This window comes from Anoplopoma fimbria, chromosome 10, assembly GCF_027596085.1.
Source record: "Anoplopoma fimbria isolate UVic2021 breed Golden Eagle Sablefish chromosome 10, Afim_UVic_2022, whole genome shotgun sequence".
Lineage (NCBI taxonomy): Eukaryota > Metazoa > Chordata > Actinopteri > Perciformes > Anoplopomatidae > Anoplopoma > Anoplopoma fimbria.
Genome location: NC_072458.1, coordinates 12,314,420 through 12,333,944, shown reverse-complemented (window position 1 = coordinate 12,333,944; position 19,525 = coordinate 12,314,420). Strand labels below are relative to the sequence as shown.

General features: G+C 38.6%; 1 protein-coding gene across 1 annotated transcript; it reads right to left on the bottom strand.

Moving 5' to 3' along the window:
- Positions 1-5,750: 5,750 nt before the first annotated feature.
- LOC129097672 (cilia- and flagella-associated protein 69-like) lies at positions 5,751-19,507 on the bottom strand. Its single transcript, XM_054606580.1, has 24 exons — positions 19,469-19,507; positions 19,151-19,234; positions 17,209-17,268; positions 17,049-17,114; positions 16,573-16,682; positions 16,392-16,468; positions 15,479-15,649; positions 14,842-14,994; positions 14,436-14,610; positions 13,503-13,626; positions 13,318-13,366; positions 13,104-13,225; positions 12,798-13,029; positions 12,408-12,572; positions 11,719-11,834; positions 11,160-11,278; positions 10,415-10,496; positions 10,099-10,291; positions 9,546-9,683; positions 9,099-9,175; positions 8,623-8,820; positions 8,137-8,223; positions 7,967-8,050; positions 5,751-6,987 (listed from the first exon to the last, which is right to left on the bottom strand). Exons 1-24 carry the CDS (start codon positions 19,505-19,507, stop codon positions 6,823-6,825), a joined length of 2,886 nt encoding a protein of 961 aa, XP_054462555.1. The 3' UTR covers positions 5,751-6,822.
- Between the last annotated feature and the right edge of the window lie 18 nt (positions 19,508-19,525).

Here is a 19,525-nt window from a genome sequence, read left to right as displayed (position 1 = left end):
CGCACCACAACAGTCTAGATGATTAAATGGCACTATGAGAAGGAGGACCATCCCTTTAAGGGGTCCTTTTACTTTTAATAGTTCTACTGTCAGTACATTTTGCTGGTAATATGAATTAAAATTGTAGTTACTGATCTGAATACAGTGGTTCATAAACTGTATGATACATATTTCCTTTTTTGATACAAAAAACATGTTTATTCAAATGTTATATTATTAACATGTTCACACTTGGAAAAAAAAGCATCAGCTCAGGAGTGTAAGGTCAATATTCAGTCCCAGGAGCACATATAAAACAATTATACTCATGCTGTCATAAGATTCATTTTACACAGTATTTTGCAGTTGCTGAAGGTTTCTCAGACGGGAAATATAGTTAGTTGAATCATGACATGAGGAATCTCCATCCGTGTCAGAATAAGCAGTCAATCTGTTTTTCAGTCATTGGTCATCAAGATTCTCAAACTTTTCCTGAATAAGGAATCAATATTTGGATTTTATTTTACCTATTCCAGAGACAATTATTGGCTTCTCAAAGGAAATCTGTGTATCTTATTTATAATGTTCTATGAGCTTTGAATTCCTTTTTTTTTGTGAAAGAAATTTAACTTTACTGGTACCTCTCCTGTCTTGACATGATAACAGTTTTTCCTTTCAAATTATCAAATAAAGTAAGGTATAATAAACTTTTATTTGAACATGGCTTCCAGTTTTAGATGAGTTTAAAACAAACAAATGATTCACAGCTTTCCACATCCTCCTCGTCTCTGTCAGACACTAGTTGAGAGGAATTCGTAAAACCAACAACAGTGACTGGTTCCCACAGTGCCAGAGCTCCTCATCTAGGAAAACAAATTGTCAGACGGCTGTCAATGTGACACAGGGGGAATCATAGTTGTTAGTTATTTGCAAAATACACAGTCCTTTCCTGTAACAAACCCACTAAATGTATAAATGTCATTTTAGCAACATCAAATTTTGGTATTAGTGGTTGCTATAAAAAACAGGAGAGTATGATAAAGTTATGAAAGATTTTTTAAGGCCACTGTCAGGCAGCAGAATGAAGTTATGCACACAACACTGACATCAACATCTTTTAAGTTTATATGTTAAACTTTATAGCAAACACATTTACATATTGACACATCCAGCAGACACAGATCAACAGTATCATTCTTTTGGAGACTTGTTTGTGTCCACCTGATGAATGTAAGTTCAATATTCTCTCACTTTTAGCTCTGTTTTTGGTCTCCACCTACTCCTTGGTGCTTGGCAGGTAGTAAAGAGTTGGGTTTTAAAGTTTTTTTCTCTTAAAACGGTTGCCTACTATAAAAACACGGATATGAGAACAGTGAGAGTGAACTAAAACAGTTGTAAAACAAACAATCGGTGAAGGCATCTGTTGGTTAATCACTACGAGTTAATTTACATTAAATACAGTCAAATTTCTTTTGTAAATATAAGTCATGGTAAATCCTGCTTTGGGCAGTGGCAATGGTACCAATGCTGTTAAAGAGCCCTCGAGCAATGTGTTAAACTGCTGTTTCTCAGAGTAAAAGCTTACTATAATATGTGTAGACTAATTAATGCAAAATAAGTATACAGATCTCATTGTCATCTAAGAATGTACCTAATAATATCAAAACACATGTTAACTTTCACCTCGCAGGAAAAGCACTTCGTCCATCTGACTTTCATCCACATGAGTCGCTCCATTCAGACTGTGCAGTCGCCCGACAATTTCTGTTTCCCACCAAACGTTTCCACATGGATGAAGCCTGAGACCCGTCGGGGCTGTTTTAATGTTTCAAAAAACACTTTGACTACATCAGTACATACAAGTCGGCACGCAAATGTCAAATCTGTGAACATATTTATTTGAGAAATACATGAATTTAGCAAATTTGTTACTTTACAAGTAAATCATTTTAATGTCTTTTAGTGGCATTTTACATTTACATACATTTCCTTTATTAAATTCTAGTACAAACACGACATTTTAATTGATCAAACTGAAGATGCCTTGATGAGAACAGCTATTATTTTAGCTGCTTATAGTCTACTTCGTAAATAAATATTCAAAGGGATGCTACTTTAGGATGTACAATCTCAATTTAAAATGCTTAAGTGCAGGGAAGTGTATGTTTGTGATGTGACGAATATATAATAATAAATACAAGCTTGTGTGCTAAGAGAATTTCCTACATATTGATTTTAGATTAGATTTTCAGTGGTTATTTTTATGAAACACGTTTTATCACACTTTAAATTGCAGGAAATAATAAAAGCAGAATTTCATGCTAAGCTTGTCTACGCTAATTTATTGAATGAAAAATACATTCCCTGGTGAAATTAAGGAAAAGCTGCACGAGTGGTCAAACTACAGGCTCACTACAGGCTTATATTTTCTTATAAATGTTGAGATTGCAAAGAAAGGGTACATTGTTTGACTAAATTACAAATTTTCCTGCTGGAACTGAACAATGACTCACATTTTTCCTCCTGGGACACTTAGACTTGTCCTTCAAGCAAAACCACAAAACACATGAACTCTCTCGACGTCCAAAATCTCAAACCCTCTGCAACGTACACAAACAAACAAGCTGTCACATAAAACGCCTACATAGCTGCTCACTGATCCCAGGCAGCTGGACGTTTCAGATTTACTCTCTCTGCCATCTGCCTGGCGCTGTACAGAGACATTCCCATCCCCACGGTGGCCATCGTCATGGCGATGGGATTGATGAGACTGCTCTGTGGCTGCATCCGGACCTCACCTGAGACCTGCCTCTGCACACAGGACAGAAATATAAAGACAGACTGTATTTAAACTCACGCTAGTCTGATCAGAGAGCTGTTGAAGTTGTATGCAACTTTATTTTCCACATGAAAGCCAAACTTAAATATCTCAACATTTACAGCATGAATATTGGACAGATATTCATGTTCCTCTCAGGATAAATCATGATAACTTTGGTGACTTTCCATCCAGTGACATCATCGAGTCAATCTTATAATTTGTCCAATACTTTGATTTATGACCGAATACCTGCTAAACTAAGGATGTTCCCATCAGCCTCAGCTGCACTTTGTGTTAAGTGCGGATTAGCAAATGCTAGCCTGCTAACAGGTTAAACTAAAAAGGCGAACATGGTCAACATTATACATGCTAAACATCAGCATGTTAGCATGTTGACATGAGCATTTAGCTCAAAGCACTGCAGCCTCACGGTGCTGCTAGCATAGCTGTAGGCTTTGAGTCTTGTTAACACTATATTGGACACCAAATGTGGAAATATTCAAGTTCTGCCCTAGGTGGCATTCAATTAACAAGTAAACAATCTGTCATATCACCTGTCTTTTTCATTTGGACATGTCTGCTACTGTGAATTATCCCACATAAATGCCTCCTGTTCATCTGAAACTGGCTTTTCTCTTGTAAATCTCTGTGTTCAGTTTAGTACAACAATTTTTAGTTAGGCCATGTCCACACTACTTCGAACCATGTCACTAATGGACATGACACACCATGTCCAATTGGTATAATTAAAATAATTTAAAAAATCCCAGATTTTGTCATCCTGTAATGGTAGTGCCAGTTTAAGAACAGACTCTCTTCCGTGCAGCCTTTTACACGAGCTGTGTAAAAGGCTGTGAGTCTGAACAGGTTATATAAAACGTAACCTCCTGAGACAGGCTGCAGCAGCTCTCTGTAAAATATTGATTTACTCGCTCAATTCAAAGCATTTCTATAAAAAATGTATGAAGATAATCTGTCAACCATGAACACCAAATATATTTACTTTCACTGAGAGGATTGATTTATTTTTGATACAACATTTTTCTCGGTGTTATAAATTTGAGTGAACAAATCTATGGAGACCAGTCAAATGAAACATGAAGACAGAAATAAAACTGAAGTGTTCTAAATGGTTGTGACCCACCTGGAGGAGACGGAAGTATCCTGGTGTCAGTCTCCCCAATCTGATGATCATTTCTGCTGCTGGAGCTTCTCAAGACGAGCCAACAACCTTCCTGCAGGGGAAGAAAAAACGTCACCACTTCTCCACAAGTTCATGTTTACATTACGATTAATCCTGAGAGGAACATGAATATATGTCCAATGTTCATGCTGTAAATGTTGAGATATTTAAGTTTGGCTTTCATGTGGAAAATAAAGTTGCATACTACAACTTCAACAGCTCTCTGATCAGACTAGCGTGAGTTTAAGTACAGTCTCTACACTGGCTCCCTGTAAGAGCTCGCATCCAGTTTAAGACTCTGGTGCTAGCCTACAGGGCAGTGAAAGGAACAGCCCCTTCCTATCTCCAGGCCATGGTCAAGCCCTACACCCCCGCCCGACCACTTCACGATTGGTTGCCCCGTCGCTCAGAGGTCCCTGCGGGCGATCGACCCGGTCACAGCTTTTTTCTGTCCTGGCCCCACAGTGGTGGAATGAACTCCCCACTGACGTCAGGACAGCAGAGTCGCTGCCCATCTTTCGGCGCAGGCTGAAAACTCACCTCTTCAAGAAATACTACCCTGAGCCTTCCTCGTAGCACTTATTGCATTCGTATTAGTTTGTTGCACTTATTGCATTCGTATTAGTTTGTTGCACTTATTGTATTCGTATTAGTTTGTTGCAATTATTGTTTTCGTAGTAATTTGCTTCTGCACTATACTTTTGCTCTGGCTTATGCTTTAAGATGCTTGTTTAAGAAAGGAGATGCACTTATGACTTATGGTGACTAGTAGTTCTCTTGAATACCTATGTTGAATACACTTATTGTAAGTCGCTTTGGATAAAAGCGTCTGCCAAATGTAATGTAATGTAATGTAATGTACATTGTAGCTGTAGTATTCTAACACTTCTTTTAAGTAGTATTAAAGTAAGTATTCAACATCAGTAAATTCCTGAACTTTTTAGATCTGTGAGTTCTCTCAGATGATCTGAGTGAATTTCTATTCTCAGATCATTTCATGTGAATATATCTTTAAGGATCTCAAGAACTACCAAGGGGGTTAGTTTTGTTGAGTAAAGTCAGTCAAAATGTTCAGATATACCTGTAACAGAAATATATTTTTTTTCTTCTAGTCTGTCCCATTTATCATCTTATCACCTCTGAGATTCATCTTGAGACCCCTTGGGAGGATCTTGGACCCTGAAACAACTTGTCTTTAAAAACAGAAGTTGCAATGACATTTCGCTGTGTAGTTTATCATTGGATCATCTGGAAGTAATTGAGCCACATTAAACCAAAAAGGTTTTATAATTTACTTTCGGAAAAACAGAAAATGACAGGGATTCTTACAGCCTAAAGCAAAAGGAAGCAAATCTCAAAATATTTTGTACTTTCACATAAGGGCTTTTCATCATAAATCATCTAACGTCTTCTTTGCAAGTCATACTCTAATCGATAAAATATTAAAGCAGCCTTTCCTCACCAGAACATTGCATGTTGCCTTCGGTTATGTACCATTAAATACAGTTTTTATCTGTGTTAAATATTGTTAATAACTCCTTCGTGCAGACAAAGGCCTAATGAGTTAATTGTTACACATTTTCTAAACACAATAAAGTTGTTAAAATCAAGCAAAAATATATCATGTTCACTGATGAACCTTAAAATGATCAACTTTTTAAATTGATTTGATTAAAATGTCTTTAAAATGTGAACATAAATCCAAGCTGAGTGATTTTTAAGTTGTTCCAAATTACCAAAGAGTTATTTCTCAGTCTTTAGGTGAAACAAAAGTCTGCCTCACAGTTTGAAGTTATCGGGTGCTCTGGGAGTTGACGAGCACCCGAAGAAGCTCACCCTCACCTTCATCGACGGCTTCAGCAGCTCAGCGTTAGCAGACAGACAGACAGCATGTGAAGCCCCTCAGCAGCCTGAACAAACAGCGGCAGCGTGGCGTACTGAAGAGGGCTTCCGTGTGTCCCAGCTCCTTTGTGCAGTGTGAACGTCCCAGTCTGATGAGGCTCAACACACACACACGCTCACAAAGCTGCACCAAGAGCCGCGGCCTGTCAGAGACCATTTGGTCATCCAGTCGGTAAAACGGGTGAGAGCAGAGAGAGAAGAAGAGGCTCTGTGCAGCATGTTGCACGCTTGAAGGAACATGTGTGTTAATGCGCTGCAGGGACTTATGTAACCCCAAACACTATAAAGAGAACACTTTTTAACAACCGTCCTAAATGGACCTTCTGGATGCCCTTGAAGCCTTTGACACACGAGGATCAACCTTTACTGGAGATAATTAGATTTTTTAAATCTAAAATGTAATTCAGGGTTTGATATTTTGGTGTTACATAAGTCCTCAGTATCCATGATGCCACATTGATTGTTTAAGGGTGTCACTGTTCATGGTGCCCCATTGGTTATATAAAAAAAGCATGTTGAAGAAGGAATGCATAGAAATGTTTTAATTCTGTGTTTAATGATCTGAATTTCAAATCAAATTACATTTCATGTTATCTGAAAAAACATGCATGTTGTTTTATTATTACACATTCAATTTAACAGTTGTAGTGCCACAGAGGCCAGTCAGTTTACTGTGTGTGACTGTTGAATTGGTGGACTAGACTACAAGGTGCTGATTGTGCACATCAAGTGACGTTATGTCTGCATTTGCAGCCAGAGTCAAATAAAGCACTTCAGTATGTACAGAAGCTGGGAATGAATTAGAAGCCATTAGAAATACAAATCTATTTGTAATAAATGTGTGAATGTGCTGCAAAGTTTGGTTTGTTGGCTGTGCATTCAAGTCTACAAGATAAAATAAAGGTGCGATAACAATGTAAAGGTTTTGTATGAAACATCAGTCTTTAACAGATACAGTGCTGAAGTATTCCGGGTCCTGACTCGTGGCTCCCACTTCGTCCTGACCTGCAGCCTTGATGGGAGCTCTGGCCAGCGTCAGCTTCACTCCTGCGGGCCCCTGAGCGCCTGTCCTCTCTACAGACATCACCCTCCCGATAAAATGCTGAAACACACATCAAGACATCACAGCATGTGTGAATCTTCAGTGAGATCCTCAGTGAGTACGTCTCCCTGTTGTTCTGCACAGCTGGTGACTTACAGGCACAGTTAGTTGGATTTTCTTAAAAAACATCACGTTGACTCACTTTTGACCCACTAGAAGAGTGTGGCTGTGTCTGTATCAACACCCTTGCCCTGCCTTTTGGCTGTATTATTATAATTTTTTGCTGTGTTCGGGACGTTTCTTGGCGTCTACCTCCTCACAAATGTAGCGACCAGGTGCCAGATTGTAAGCAGGCATTGAAGACAGAACTACCGAAATGGCAGGCACAGCATCAAAAACACAAATATATGCAAGACTAAACGCCAAGCGTACAATATATGTTCCAAAATGATTTTGAATCTGGGGTTGCTTTCACCTGCTGGGGAGCACCGTGACCCTCATTGAGCTGGGAACAAATCCTACTTATTGTTCCTTTTAAGAGTTGTAGATACATTTGAACTGATTTCACTGCCTTGATTTATTTAAAAAAGTAGTATTTGTACAGCCTCAGTGCCAAAAATGACCAATTATTAATGTTAATAATATGGCTTTTTAAAACAGTTTCTGACATTTTGATATAGAATTTAATTTCCAAACCTAAAAATCAAATGACAAAGCATTAGTATAATGCACATTACCTCCTTACTAAATTTACTGTTGTATTCTCTGCTTTTATCAGCTAGTGTATCAGGGAGACTTTATGGTTTGATAGTTCTTGTTTTTTTACTGTTATTCAAGGCCAGATGAGTATTGGGTCCTGTGAGAGGTCTATGCAGAAGATATTGTTACAGCTTTCCCTGTTTGCCAGTAGAAGTCAGTTAAAGTCAGAAAACCTGGTTCAACCACTTTGCTGAACTGCAGGTTTTATCTCCTAAAGCTAAATTACTGACTGTGAGCAGTACAATACTATACTGCAAAATGTTGTGTGTCAGTGAGATACCTCTGTAGGATGAGCTGCAACGTCCTGGTGCTTTGCTTTGGTTCTGGATGATTCAATGTAATTCTCCCTCTGTGCTTTTACTTCCTGTACAAAAACAAAAACATTGTTCTTCAAATTGTTTCTTTGCAATAGCATTGATGAGTTATATCTGAGGATGTTAAAGATATAACCTTCAGGATCTCATAGTTTGAAGTCTTGGCAACGTAACGGTCCCATGACTTGGCTATTAACTCCCGCTGCTTCCAATGAGACTTAATCTGCAACACAAAGAAAGAAAAGAAAAGTGTGAGTCAGATTGCAAATGAACAAAAAAAAGATGTCTGCTGTTTCTACAAGGATAAGTTCAAGTTCCAGAGACTTGCTTTCAGTGTCAATATGAATTAATTTAAATTTACAAGAACGCATAAAGGCTGTACTCAGACTAATATCTTCAAAATATGCAAAAAATGCCAACTCACAGTCACTTGTGGGAATACATTTGCCAGATTTTTTCCCATATAAGTTTGTGCGATAGTTTATGAGAAAAAAACAACATATCTACACCAACATATCGACTCTAGAAACAAAGCGTGCTTTTATTCGAAGGAAATCTCCTTATTCAGCTGACTTTCACAGACGTTCTACTCTTTGCGATTACTGAATGAAAGTGTCAGCACCTCCGTGTACATGAGCTCCTCCTCGCCGATGTCTTCCTTCTCCTGTTGCTCCAGGATGCTGTTCTGTTCTGCCGCGACCCTCCTCGCCGTGTCCTCTGCAATCTGACAGATGGTACTCAGGGCCTCCTCGTCGGGGGTGATCGGCCTCACACCGTCCAGATTCAGCTCCCTGCGGATCTCGTCCCACACCTCACCGACCTACAGCACCGCGACAGACGCCTCAATGTTTATAATCTTTCTGTGTCTCAAACAGAAGCATTGCTGGCAGTCTGCCATTATTTGAGAGTTTAATTATACATCTTGCATATCAAAAAAAATGAAAGCTTGTATAATGATAATTTTGACATGATTAGAACATTTTGAATACCAAATCATTCTGACGACGTAAAAATGACATAATCCTGATGAAAACTGGTGACAACACAACTATTTTCAGATCCAGCACATTTTCTTTGCTTAACAAACAGCAGCTCTACCTTGAAGTCAAGGTATCTCCTGACGATGCTCAAGGTCACATAATGTTTTCTCGACAATCCAGGAAGGTCTTGAAAACCTGCAAAAGTGGCAAAAGTAATTTTTTTTCAGCATAGTTTTAAAAGTTCAGCATATTTTGTTGTTGCCAAATTTACTGTACTGTTAATTTTAAATTGCCTCAACTGAAAATACTGTTCCTGTATACATCATTGAAATGTGTAGCATTCCGGAAATTGATAACTTAACTGACAACTCAAAAACCCTCCCAGTAGTACCAATTAACTATTTAAAGACATTATGGCTAAATTTAGGCTGTATAAGTTCACATAGACTACGGCTTCTGGGCCATATGATAAAAATAGATTTATCTACATATTTATAGGTGTTGATGTGCTGTTTAAATACGTGACACTGTGTTTACTGGTAGACGTCTTTAATAACTGCTTTACCAAGTTTGCAGAAGATGGAGTAAATCTTTAACCGCAGGTTCTCTGACACCTCCAGCACCGCTGCACTCGGCGTGTTAGCAGGAAATGAAAGCTGGGTCTCCTCCTGCTGGTAATGACTGAGGATGGGTACCTGGGGGTCTTGAAGTAAAAAAGTAAAAAATAAGATAAGAGGGAAAGATGTATAATTATGAGATTTATGGTGCAAAAAAAATTGTGCTATTGCAGTTTCAAGTTTTATCAAACAGGATTCAAAGTAGGATTATTGTTTAATCCTTTGATTAGCGTTTGTCCGGCTCCTAATTGACAGTTTTTTAACACTTGGCACTTTGTCCTGCACTTTCAGTCGTATGAAAAGTATGACTGGTTCCGGTCTGTTATGTACATCAGAGAATAAGTTGAAACATGTTCTTTAAAGGCTTCCGTTTACTCTAACCAACAGGTCAGTCAAGATACACGGCACTTCCATACTTAATAGACGTACATGTACACTCATGTACTTCCTCACAGTCTTGTCATTGACTCTTTCTTGTTTAAGGTCTCGTTGCAGACCTACCTACGATCCCTCCGTGTCTGTTTCGGCTGACTTTCAGCTCCTCCTCCTCGTCCATCCACAGCTGCAGCAGGAATCTGGGAGCGGTCTGACCGCCAGCATCCCTCCAGCTCAGGATGTGAGACAGAGTGTTCGGGTTGTCACAAAGCTCCAGCAGGGTGGCGAGAACGTTGCAGTGTACGCATCTGGGGCTCGACTTTTGGAGAGAGCGAGAGAGAGAGAGATGGCCAAATAGTTTCATATCAGTTCTTTATATTTAGATGTTTATGGACACACAAACACAATAAATTATTCAGTTTGAAATCAATCATCCACTTACACTGAGTAAGTCCAACAGAAGGCACGCCCCCTCTTTAGCCAAAAAGTAATCTTCTGTGGTGTAGCAGCCCACAATACAGGACCTGATGGGATACACACAAAAATGATCAACAGAAAATAATCAGTGAGTCATTTGATTCCTGTTTGTCTACCAAAATCACGAAAACCACATAATTTTATTTTAATATTTTGGCACTTCATGTGTCTTAGACTGTTCAGAAAACTCTACAAAAATGGAAAAGCCAAAAGCAAAAAGGGTATAATGATGATATAAGGTTGAGTGTGGAGATGAGGTGAGAGTTCAGTATGTTCTTAACCTTAATTTTGTTTATTAAATTTATGATGAAGTTAAATACCATACATATTCCTCTGGATTAAGTTTGAGTTTAAGTTAATAATCAACACCATTCATTATCCCTTTTAAATGAATTGCATCTTTGTGTAAAAACTGAAAATGAACAGGAAAAAAAACATCAAAGTGGTAACAGTTACACACACGCATGCAACACATTAGGCAGATTCAGATCTGATTTCCGAACCCATATTTGGACACAAGGCCTTGGTCCCAATTCAACATGTCTTTGGCTAAGGAGGACATGTTTATGCAGCCAGATTTTCAATTGATTCTGGACATGACAAGTGTGAACAGGGCATTTGTTGGTATGTTTCATCATAATAACTAACATAAATTAAAACAGTTAGGCAGTTAATCTTTGAAACTGTTGCTGATGTTCAGCTGCACTGACCACACGCAGTCCACTGTGGAGAGGATGAGCTTGTTGTGTCCCAGACCGCTGTAGAACTTGGCGCAGCCTTTCTTCAAGAAGTGAATTGCCATCTCAACTCCTTCTGATCCAAACAGCTCCTGTTGAGCGACATCACAGGACTGTCAATGTGGAGATACTGTATGTTCGAAAACTGTAACTGAAAGTGTAATGTTCTGATCCGAGCATGAGATGACATCTAGCTGACAAATATAAACACAAAGACAGTTAAATCATATCAGTGTTTAAAGTTGCTGGCATATATAAGAGTATGGATCAATAATAAAAAAATGTTTTACATATATGGTTTTCACTTGAGGCCCTAATGCAAAAATCTAAAATGTATTAATGTGTTAATTAAAGTAGCTTTGTTTAGATTTTAGGAACAAAAAATCGTCCTCTTGTCCATCAATTCAAACAGATTTCAAATATGCTATACTCACATAAAAGTGATGGCTTTAAGTTGAACTAGTTGTCGCACAGTAGTTGTAGAATTCAACAGGTTAGTTACAAAGTGCTTTCATCAGGCTCTCCGCTTTACCTTTCTGTGCATGTCGTTCTCACACAGCGCTGAAAGTATCAGTTGAATATCTGACTTTATCTCCAGAGTGGTTACATCCTCCTCATCAGGACCCGCTTCCATCTGCATCAAAATCCCTGAGAAAATAGACAGGTAAGTCTGTGTTGACTACGTTTTTTAAAGGACCAATGTGTAGCATTTTGAAGGATCTATTAGCAGAAATTAAATATGATATTCATAACTATGTTTTTATTAGTGTACAATCACCTGAAACTAAGAACTGTTGTGTTCTTGAGTTCTTTTTTGAGTCCGCCGTGTTGCACATCCATGTTTCTACAGTAGCCCAGAACGTACAAACTGAACCCTTGCTCTATAGAGAGCATTTCATGTTTTTTTTTATTACCTGAGGGCCTCCTTGGTTCTTTGACATGCTTTGTGACACTGCGGTATTGTGAGGCACGTTCTGAATTCTGTTGCTCCTAAAGTGGGTTGTTATGGTAAGGGTGACCTCTTAGCGAGGTGAACGGCGTTACCACGGTTTTGCACTCGGCAGCTCATATTACCTCAGTCTTTGAAAGGGAGGAGTGAGCCAGGGGTATTCAGTGGGTTGCAATCTGCATCCACACCGCTAGCCAGCCACCAAACCGTACACACTGTGCATTTAAGAAACATGTTTCTACTGGTGTTGTGCAAGTTTTGATTAGATTTACCCAAGAAATGGTTGATGGTTCCTTGATCACAAAAGTCCTGGTTGACTGAGTCTTCTCCTAAAGACGTCATAGATCTCAGCACCCTGATACAATGGCGCATCTGAGCCTTCGTGCTGCCTCTTCCTCCTTCGCCATGCGAGCTGTGACCCTGACCAAAGAAAGCATCTGGAGGAAAATTATAGCAATTATACTGTTATTTTATGACAAAAGGGCTAATATACCCAAATTATGAAACCTGCAGGTGCAAACATTGTCTAAGGGCTACAGTTTTATTTTTTTGCATTTGAGATGTTGCATTTGAAGTTTCAAATTAAATGTCATCCCTGAATTATTTTTTATTTTTAGGATGTCAGTTGACCTACAAAACCACATGTTTTGCAGTGTCCTCACCTTGAGCGACGCACCAGTCCAGCAGGAGCAGCAGACAAGCGTTCCCTTGACAGGACATGTAGTCGTCCAACATGAGCGGAGCGACGGTGCAGAGGGTGGCCAGCGCCTGAAGCTGGAGCTCCTCCCGCTGGACCGAGGACCACTGACGTGATGCTGACTGGCGCTCAGATGAGGCAGCGGGCGGCTTCACGAGTGTCAGCAGGGCCACCATAACTGTTTCCTCTTTATAAAGCTGTGAGAAGAAAACAGGTTGGGTGTCACGTTGAAACTTTTTTTTTAACAATTCTAATTGAGTGTGGGTCTGACCTGCAGAGCAGCAAAGTCCTTTGACATCAAAACCAACAGATTAAAAAGCAACTTCTTCATTTTCAAGTCTTCGTTACTGTAGGTGAGCTTGAGGTTGCGGACCAAAGGGTTGTAACTTTTCACTAAAACATAAAGGAAGCAATTTTGTTATCACAGAAAATGCTACTGAACTCTAAATGTAGAAATGAAATGAAGCAGTAAATAGTGGCCTCACGCTCTGGAAATGTGGCCAAAACCACAAGCTGTTTGGCAAATAAGCTCTCCTGAAGATAAGAAACACAATGTCAACGTACGGTAGTGGCACATTTCACACACCTTTTAAATGTGCTGGGCAGTTATGAGTCTACGAATGTCAGCTGCAGTATGTTTCCATTATACAATCACTTATCATGAACTTACAATGAGCAGAGAATTAGGATTTCCTGCGATGAGAGTTGTGATCACAAGCAGATCGTTTCTGAGTTGGAGGTCAGAGTGTCGGGAACCGTTGATCAGCTGGTGAAGAAATGCTTCTTTCAGGGATCTAAAGAACCAACAAACAGAAAATAATAAGTCGAATATCTATTTATACAGAATGGGAGCACAAACTTGACTTAGATAACTTCCTCTCAATGCTTCTTGAAAAATGTTAACCATTGTGCATTCATTTGCACATTCTTAGCTTTTTAATTTGAAAATGTTAATCATTTTGTCTACACTAATGCACAACGCAATCATTTTGGCAAAGGCGTGAGGCTTCTTATTTCTTCAAATTTTTTAAGTTCAACTGCAACCCTACAATAAGTCTAAACTGTGTACCTAAATACAGACACTCAGACACGTCCCAATTGAAACCCATTAAAACCACTATGCATTCTATTATGGCAGGCTTCAATCTAAAGTCCTGGTTTCAGAATTTTCCTTGGGACCATTTTCCTTTGAATCATTTCCTCATGTTTCCCTAGCAGACAATTACATGCCTTTTTCTTAGTATCCACCAGGGGCATTGCTGCTGTTGTTATGGAGCACTGCAGTGTTTGATGCAATCAAAATTGCTAATCATTGACATATCCCAGACTGTGAAAAACACAGGACTGAAGTTGGTTAAAATATTTAACTCAGTAATAAAACAGTAATATATGATTTTATGGCAGTTTTTGACACATACATTTTAGTCCTTGATTGACACCGTAGCATCTTCTTTTAAAGGGACGCGCAAGGGAAAGGAAGATGACCATTTCAGGATATATTAACGATTTAATAAAAGGTGATTCAGTGAAATGACCTCTACAAGCACACACTGTCCTCATCAGCCACGTATGGAAACATCTTAAACCCACAGGAGACACATACATGACACACTCCATACTGCTGAGCTGAGCAGCGACCTCCTTGCTGCCTCTCTCCAGCAGGTTCCAGAGGATCTCAGAGGAGCGGAACAGGACCTGGCCGGACGGGTCGGGTTCGTTCATGTGGAGACAGATCGTCTCTGCTCCTCCTGCTTTCAGTATCAACGCGCAGTTTATATCTGTGTTTGTAAAATGAAATGCAATTAATGTGAGTGATGATAAAACAACCCACTGACCTGCTGACATTGACACAAGGACACTTAAAATAACTGTTTTGATTATTTGTCTGATTGTTATTTGTTCACAAGATGATTTATGCACTTGAGAGCCGGCTACTTTATCTAATGAACGAGGCTGGATTGACATGTCTGACAGATCCCCTCCTCCGTAGAGTAAAATCAGTCACTGACCAGAGGAGCTAGAGAGGATCTGAAGTGTCTGCAGGAGCTGCAGCTTGACGGCAGGCTGGTTCTCCAGAGCGGCCAGAGAGAGGATCAACGTCTGAGCCAGGTCACTGTGCTCCAGCAGCTGCAGCCTGTAGCCTGGTGATGTTGGCTGAAGCCCTGCAGAGATAATAAGAGTAAAATAAATAAGCTGTAAGATACAAACTAAAGAGAGGACGAGAGAAAATACAAAGACAAAAAGAAGGGCATTTTAACAGGAAATTGGGCTTACAAGTACAACAGCAATAACAAAAAAAATGATACAAAATTAACGAAACTATAATAATAGTAGTTGAAAAGAAAAATATATTCAAAAGAATTAAAAAAAAAAACAGCCTAACTGATTTAAGGACCAGTTCATAACATCAGCCTTGTGATGTATCAGTAAGTCTGAATGAGGAGGAGGAGGAGGAGGAGGAGGAGGAGGAGGAGAAGAAGAAGAAGAAGAAGAAGAAGAAGAAGAAGAAGAAGAAGAAGAAGAAGAAGAAGAAGAAGAAGAAGAAGAAGAAGAAGAAGAAGAAGAAGAAGAAGAAGAGAGAACAAAAAGGAAAGTAAGAAAGAAAGGCACAAGCATGCCACCACAGAAGCCATGAGAAAACCTCACTCAGTGAAAGTCTAGAAAATCGGTTGCCAGAGGGGAAAGTCCGAGGCGTTGGCTTGGTTAGACGGTCCGTACCGTCAAGCAGCTGTCTAGGAGCCACACAGCTGTAGAATGATTTCACAGACTCAACTATCTGCTGTCTCACTTCAGCATGGGACACCCTCATCAGACAGCCTGCCAACAGAAACACTGTCAGAGTCACTCCTCATCGTCACTCCCGTTTGGAGGAACTGGACCAAATCAGTCTTTAACAATGTAAATAAAACATTTGAAGGTAATCACAGAAACCAGAGTAAAACATATATGGAGGATAATGTGGACTTTGTTATATCTTAGCATTAAAAACGATTCGGCCACTGCATTTCAAGCACCAAAACACTGTGTTACTAGACAAGGATAATTTAACCTGGACACAAAATACATGGCACATGATGTTCCCACTGATGGGCGATCTATTATAAAGAGTACGCCTGGTGATATTTTACTTTTTTTTTTTGTCAACAAATCTCTTTTCCTGCTGCAGGAAATACTCAGCAAATGTGTGTTTATCTGCCACTGAAAATAACACTCTATAATGCACCGTTTACTCCTGTTATGGTTATGCTTGTCAGAAGCTTCAGCTGTTTTAGCAAATTACTTCTTTTTTTTGATTATTTGTTACTTTGTGACATGTTGTTGAAGATTGATATCTTCAGAAGGAACCAATGGGCTTGGTGCTGTGTTCCACCAATACGCTCTCAGCGAATATAATGTAGCCAGTCTTATCCTTTAAGTTTCAAGTCTTCAAATACATTTTCATATCATATTGAAGGAATGCGAATGAGTGGCTGCTAGGAGCTGAACAAATGATTTTGAAAATGGTAAATGGCAATTTAATATATAACTATGAAATACATTTAATGAGTGATCTGTGTACCCATGTGAGAGAGGAACTCTTTCACGTCCAGAGCGTAGTTCAGTTCATCAGATACTTTCTCCTTCAGGAAGGGAAGCCTGAGAGGAAGCAAAGCAACACGTTGATGTTCAGAGTCAGACGATGACACACACAAAAACCTTCAGTCTTTTCCACGTAGGCTTGAAATATCTGAGTTTCTTACCTACAAATTTGAAGTGCCTCACACAGAATGGGCACATATTCAGGATGATCGGTCACTTTCTCAGCACAGATGTTTAGTATTTTGGCGATGCCTGTCAGCTCCTTCAATAGCTTGAAAAAAGTTAAGAAATTGTAACACTTTGGCAAAACATTTACGTCGATAAATCCCAGTGAGGAAGGGGAAGTGATGGGGCAAAGAGTCCTCATGATAACTGGGGTTATTTCTGAACATGGAAAATGCTGACAGACACGGCAGTACAGCAGTAAATTAGAGCCTTGGGAACGACGTTTGGCTCTGTGTTCAGGTTGGATGAGAGGAAAATCTATTTCCATCTCTGTACCAGGGGACAGTAATGATGACGGTTTAACAACCGGCTGCTGTGTGTGACACCTGAGAGAGATTTATTCTGGAAAAGATAGACACTTCTAAGAGAAGTCTGTGTTTTCAGAAGTGTATATCAGAAGAATAAAGGATACAAAGCCAATTTGGCTTCTCTTCAGTAGTTTCTTCAGTACAAAAAGGTGCCTCTCCTTCAAGTTAGCCTATAGTAGAAAGAACAATCAGATGTAAAGATGAATTACATTTTATATAGCTTAAAACTGAAAAAAAGTCTGATGACATTCTAGTTTAACTTACTGTCAAAGGATCTTCAAGAAGACGAATCACCTTACTGAGTTCAAGACTTTTAACACCAACCTGTGGAGAAATTACAGTTTAGGTCCAAGTGTACACTGTCTTCTGTCTTCTTTGGTGACAGACATACTTGAACACAAGTTTGTCACAAAAATAATACAAATAATAATCATCATTCTTATTCTGATGATGTTTTTCTTTTGTGCATCAAAATATCCAAACATCTCAAGTAATATTTGGTCTCCTAGCCTTTTTTAGCCATTGGCTCCTTTTGGAAACGTGCGACAAGCTTCTGACCTCTCTTCATGGCACTAGGTAGAGGCAAACTAATGGTACTCTGTAAATAAGTTATATATATAATCAATTATAATATTTAGTTTGGTTAAGTTCACTGCACTTTATTTGCAAACACTTAGTCCATTATAGATGAAGTCAAATATTGTCCATAGCATATGAATAACATTAATATCCAACATTTTGTAATGATTTTAACCCTATTATAATAACCCAATTCATAGCCATTATTTGTTCCATCTGGCAATAAGGGTCATATTTAAATTTGCAACAGGTAATCACTACACTTCTATGTAAAAATAACAGTTCCATTTATGTATACTTGATGTGATAATAAATCATATATCTTAATAATATTTAACACAAATACACGGGTATTCATATAACAGTAACTTTGTATAATGGATACAGACAAATCATTTGAATACTTACAGTACTATAAACTGTTATAGCTTTTCTCCAATGTAACTATGCATGTCTTTCTGTTGACACAGGAGCTTTAAGATTCATGAATTGTGTGCATAGTTCCATTTTTAGTGTGTATGCTTTTGAGGGAGAACTCTGAGAATGTCACCACAGACACCATTTCATAATAGTGCAAATATGTAAATATTGCAATACTTTCATCAGTAGGCCACAGGTTCAATCATCATTGTGTTACCTCCTTTGGATATATACAGTGACTGGAGACATATATTTAAATCTTTGAGATTGCTACTTCAATATTAGTCAAATGTTTACCTATTACTTTGAGCTAACATTTAGATAACTATTCAAACTATTTACCCATTATGTAACTTTCAGCTAACTTTAAGCTAAGTATTGCAATTGTTTAATCATTAATTTCAGCTAACGTTTAAAAACTATTTCAACTGTTGACCCATTACTCTTAGCAAATTATTTAGCCTTACCCATTACGTCATTAGCTCAGACGAACCCCTTAATGGTTTATCCTTCACTTTTAGCTGTTTTTATCTCACCCTTTTCAACTATTTATCAATGGTTTATGGCTTAATTTGAGCTATTTGTTTCAACTGTTTATCCATACATTTTGGGATTATTGTACCATATTCTTAAGGCTTAATTGTTTCTGAACTTCTTCAACGCTTTGATTTGTGCTGTTTTCCGTCTTGGTTATTTTCTCCCATCCTCGGTGTGGTGTCACTGTTGCATCCACCATTGTTTGTTTTTCTCCTGTGAAGTGTTTATTCACTACATTCATTTGATACCTGTAGTCAGGCATACTTTGCAGGTTGAGATTTTAAAAACCAATGATGAATATATAAAATACAATGCATTGTTATATAGTAAAATAACCTTCGAGCAGTGTATAAAAAGTTTCAACATTGAAATGCATTACAAATGTTATTTAATGATTCATAATGAACTAATAAAAGGCTATAATATATAATAATGTAACAATGACAGAACCCCTTTGCTTTTACTTTTATTCTTTTAAGTTCATTTTCTTGATAGCACCATTATGCAGGTATGATTTTGAATGAAAGTTTACTTGTGGCAGAGTATCTTTATATTGGGTATTAAGTAAAATATAACAATACCTCTTCCACCACAGCCAATGGTGCGTTTTAACTGAGAACTAGAGGACATACTTCATTTAAACCTTCCAAGGAGTACAGGACTTGTTTACCTCTTGCATATGTCTGATTGCAGGAATGTCCGGTTTTCTTCTGTGCACAGTTTTGCCTGAATCCATTTCCAAAATTTCTTCTTGCTTTAAATCTTTAAATACTCACTTTATACATTGTCGGTTCATTTGAATTCTGCCTCGTCCAAGCTTACTTTCCAACCTCGGTGTAACAACGAGGTATCTTTAACGAGTTGCGCGTTGCATTCTAGTCACACAACTCTGATGATGAACGCCTCAATGAATACAGCCAGTCGTAGGTCACCTGTCTCTACGATGCCCAGTCTGACGGCGTAAAGTTACTACAGTTGCCATGGTTACCTTGTAGGACGGCGAGCAGCGTAGCTCAAAACTAATCATACAACGAAACGCCCATTT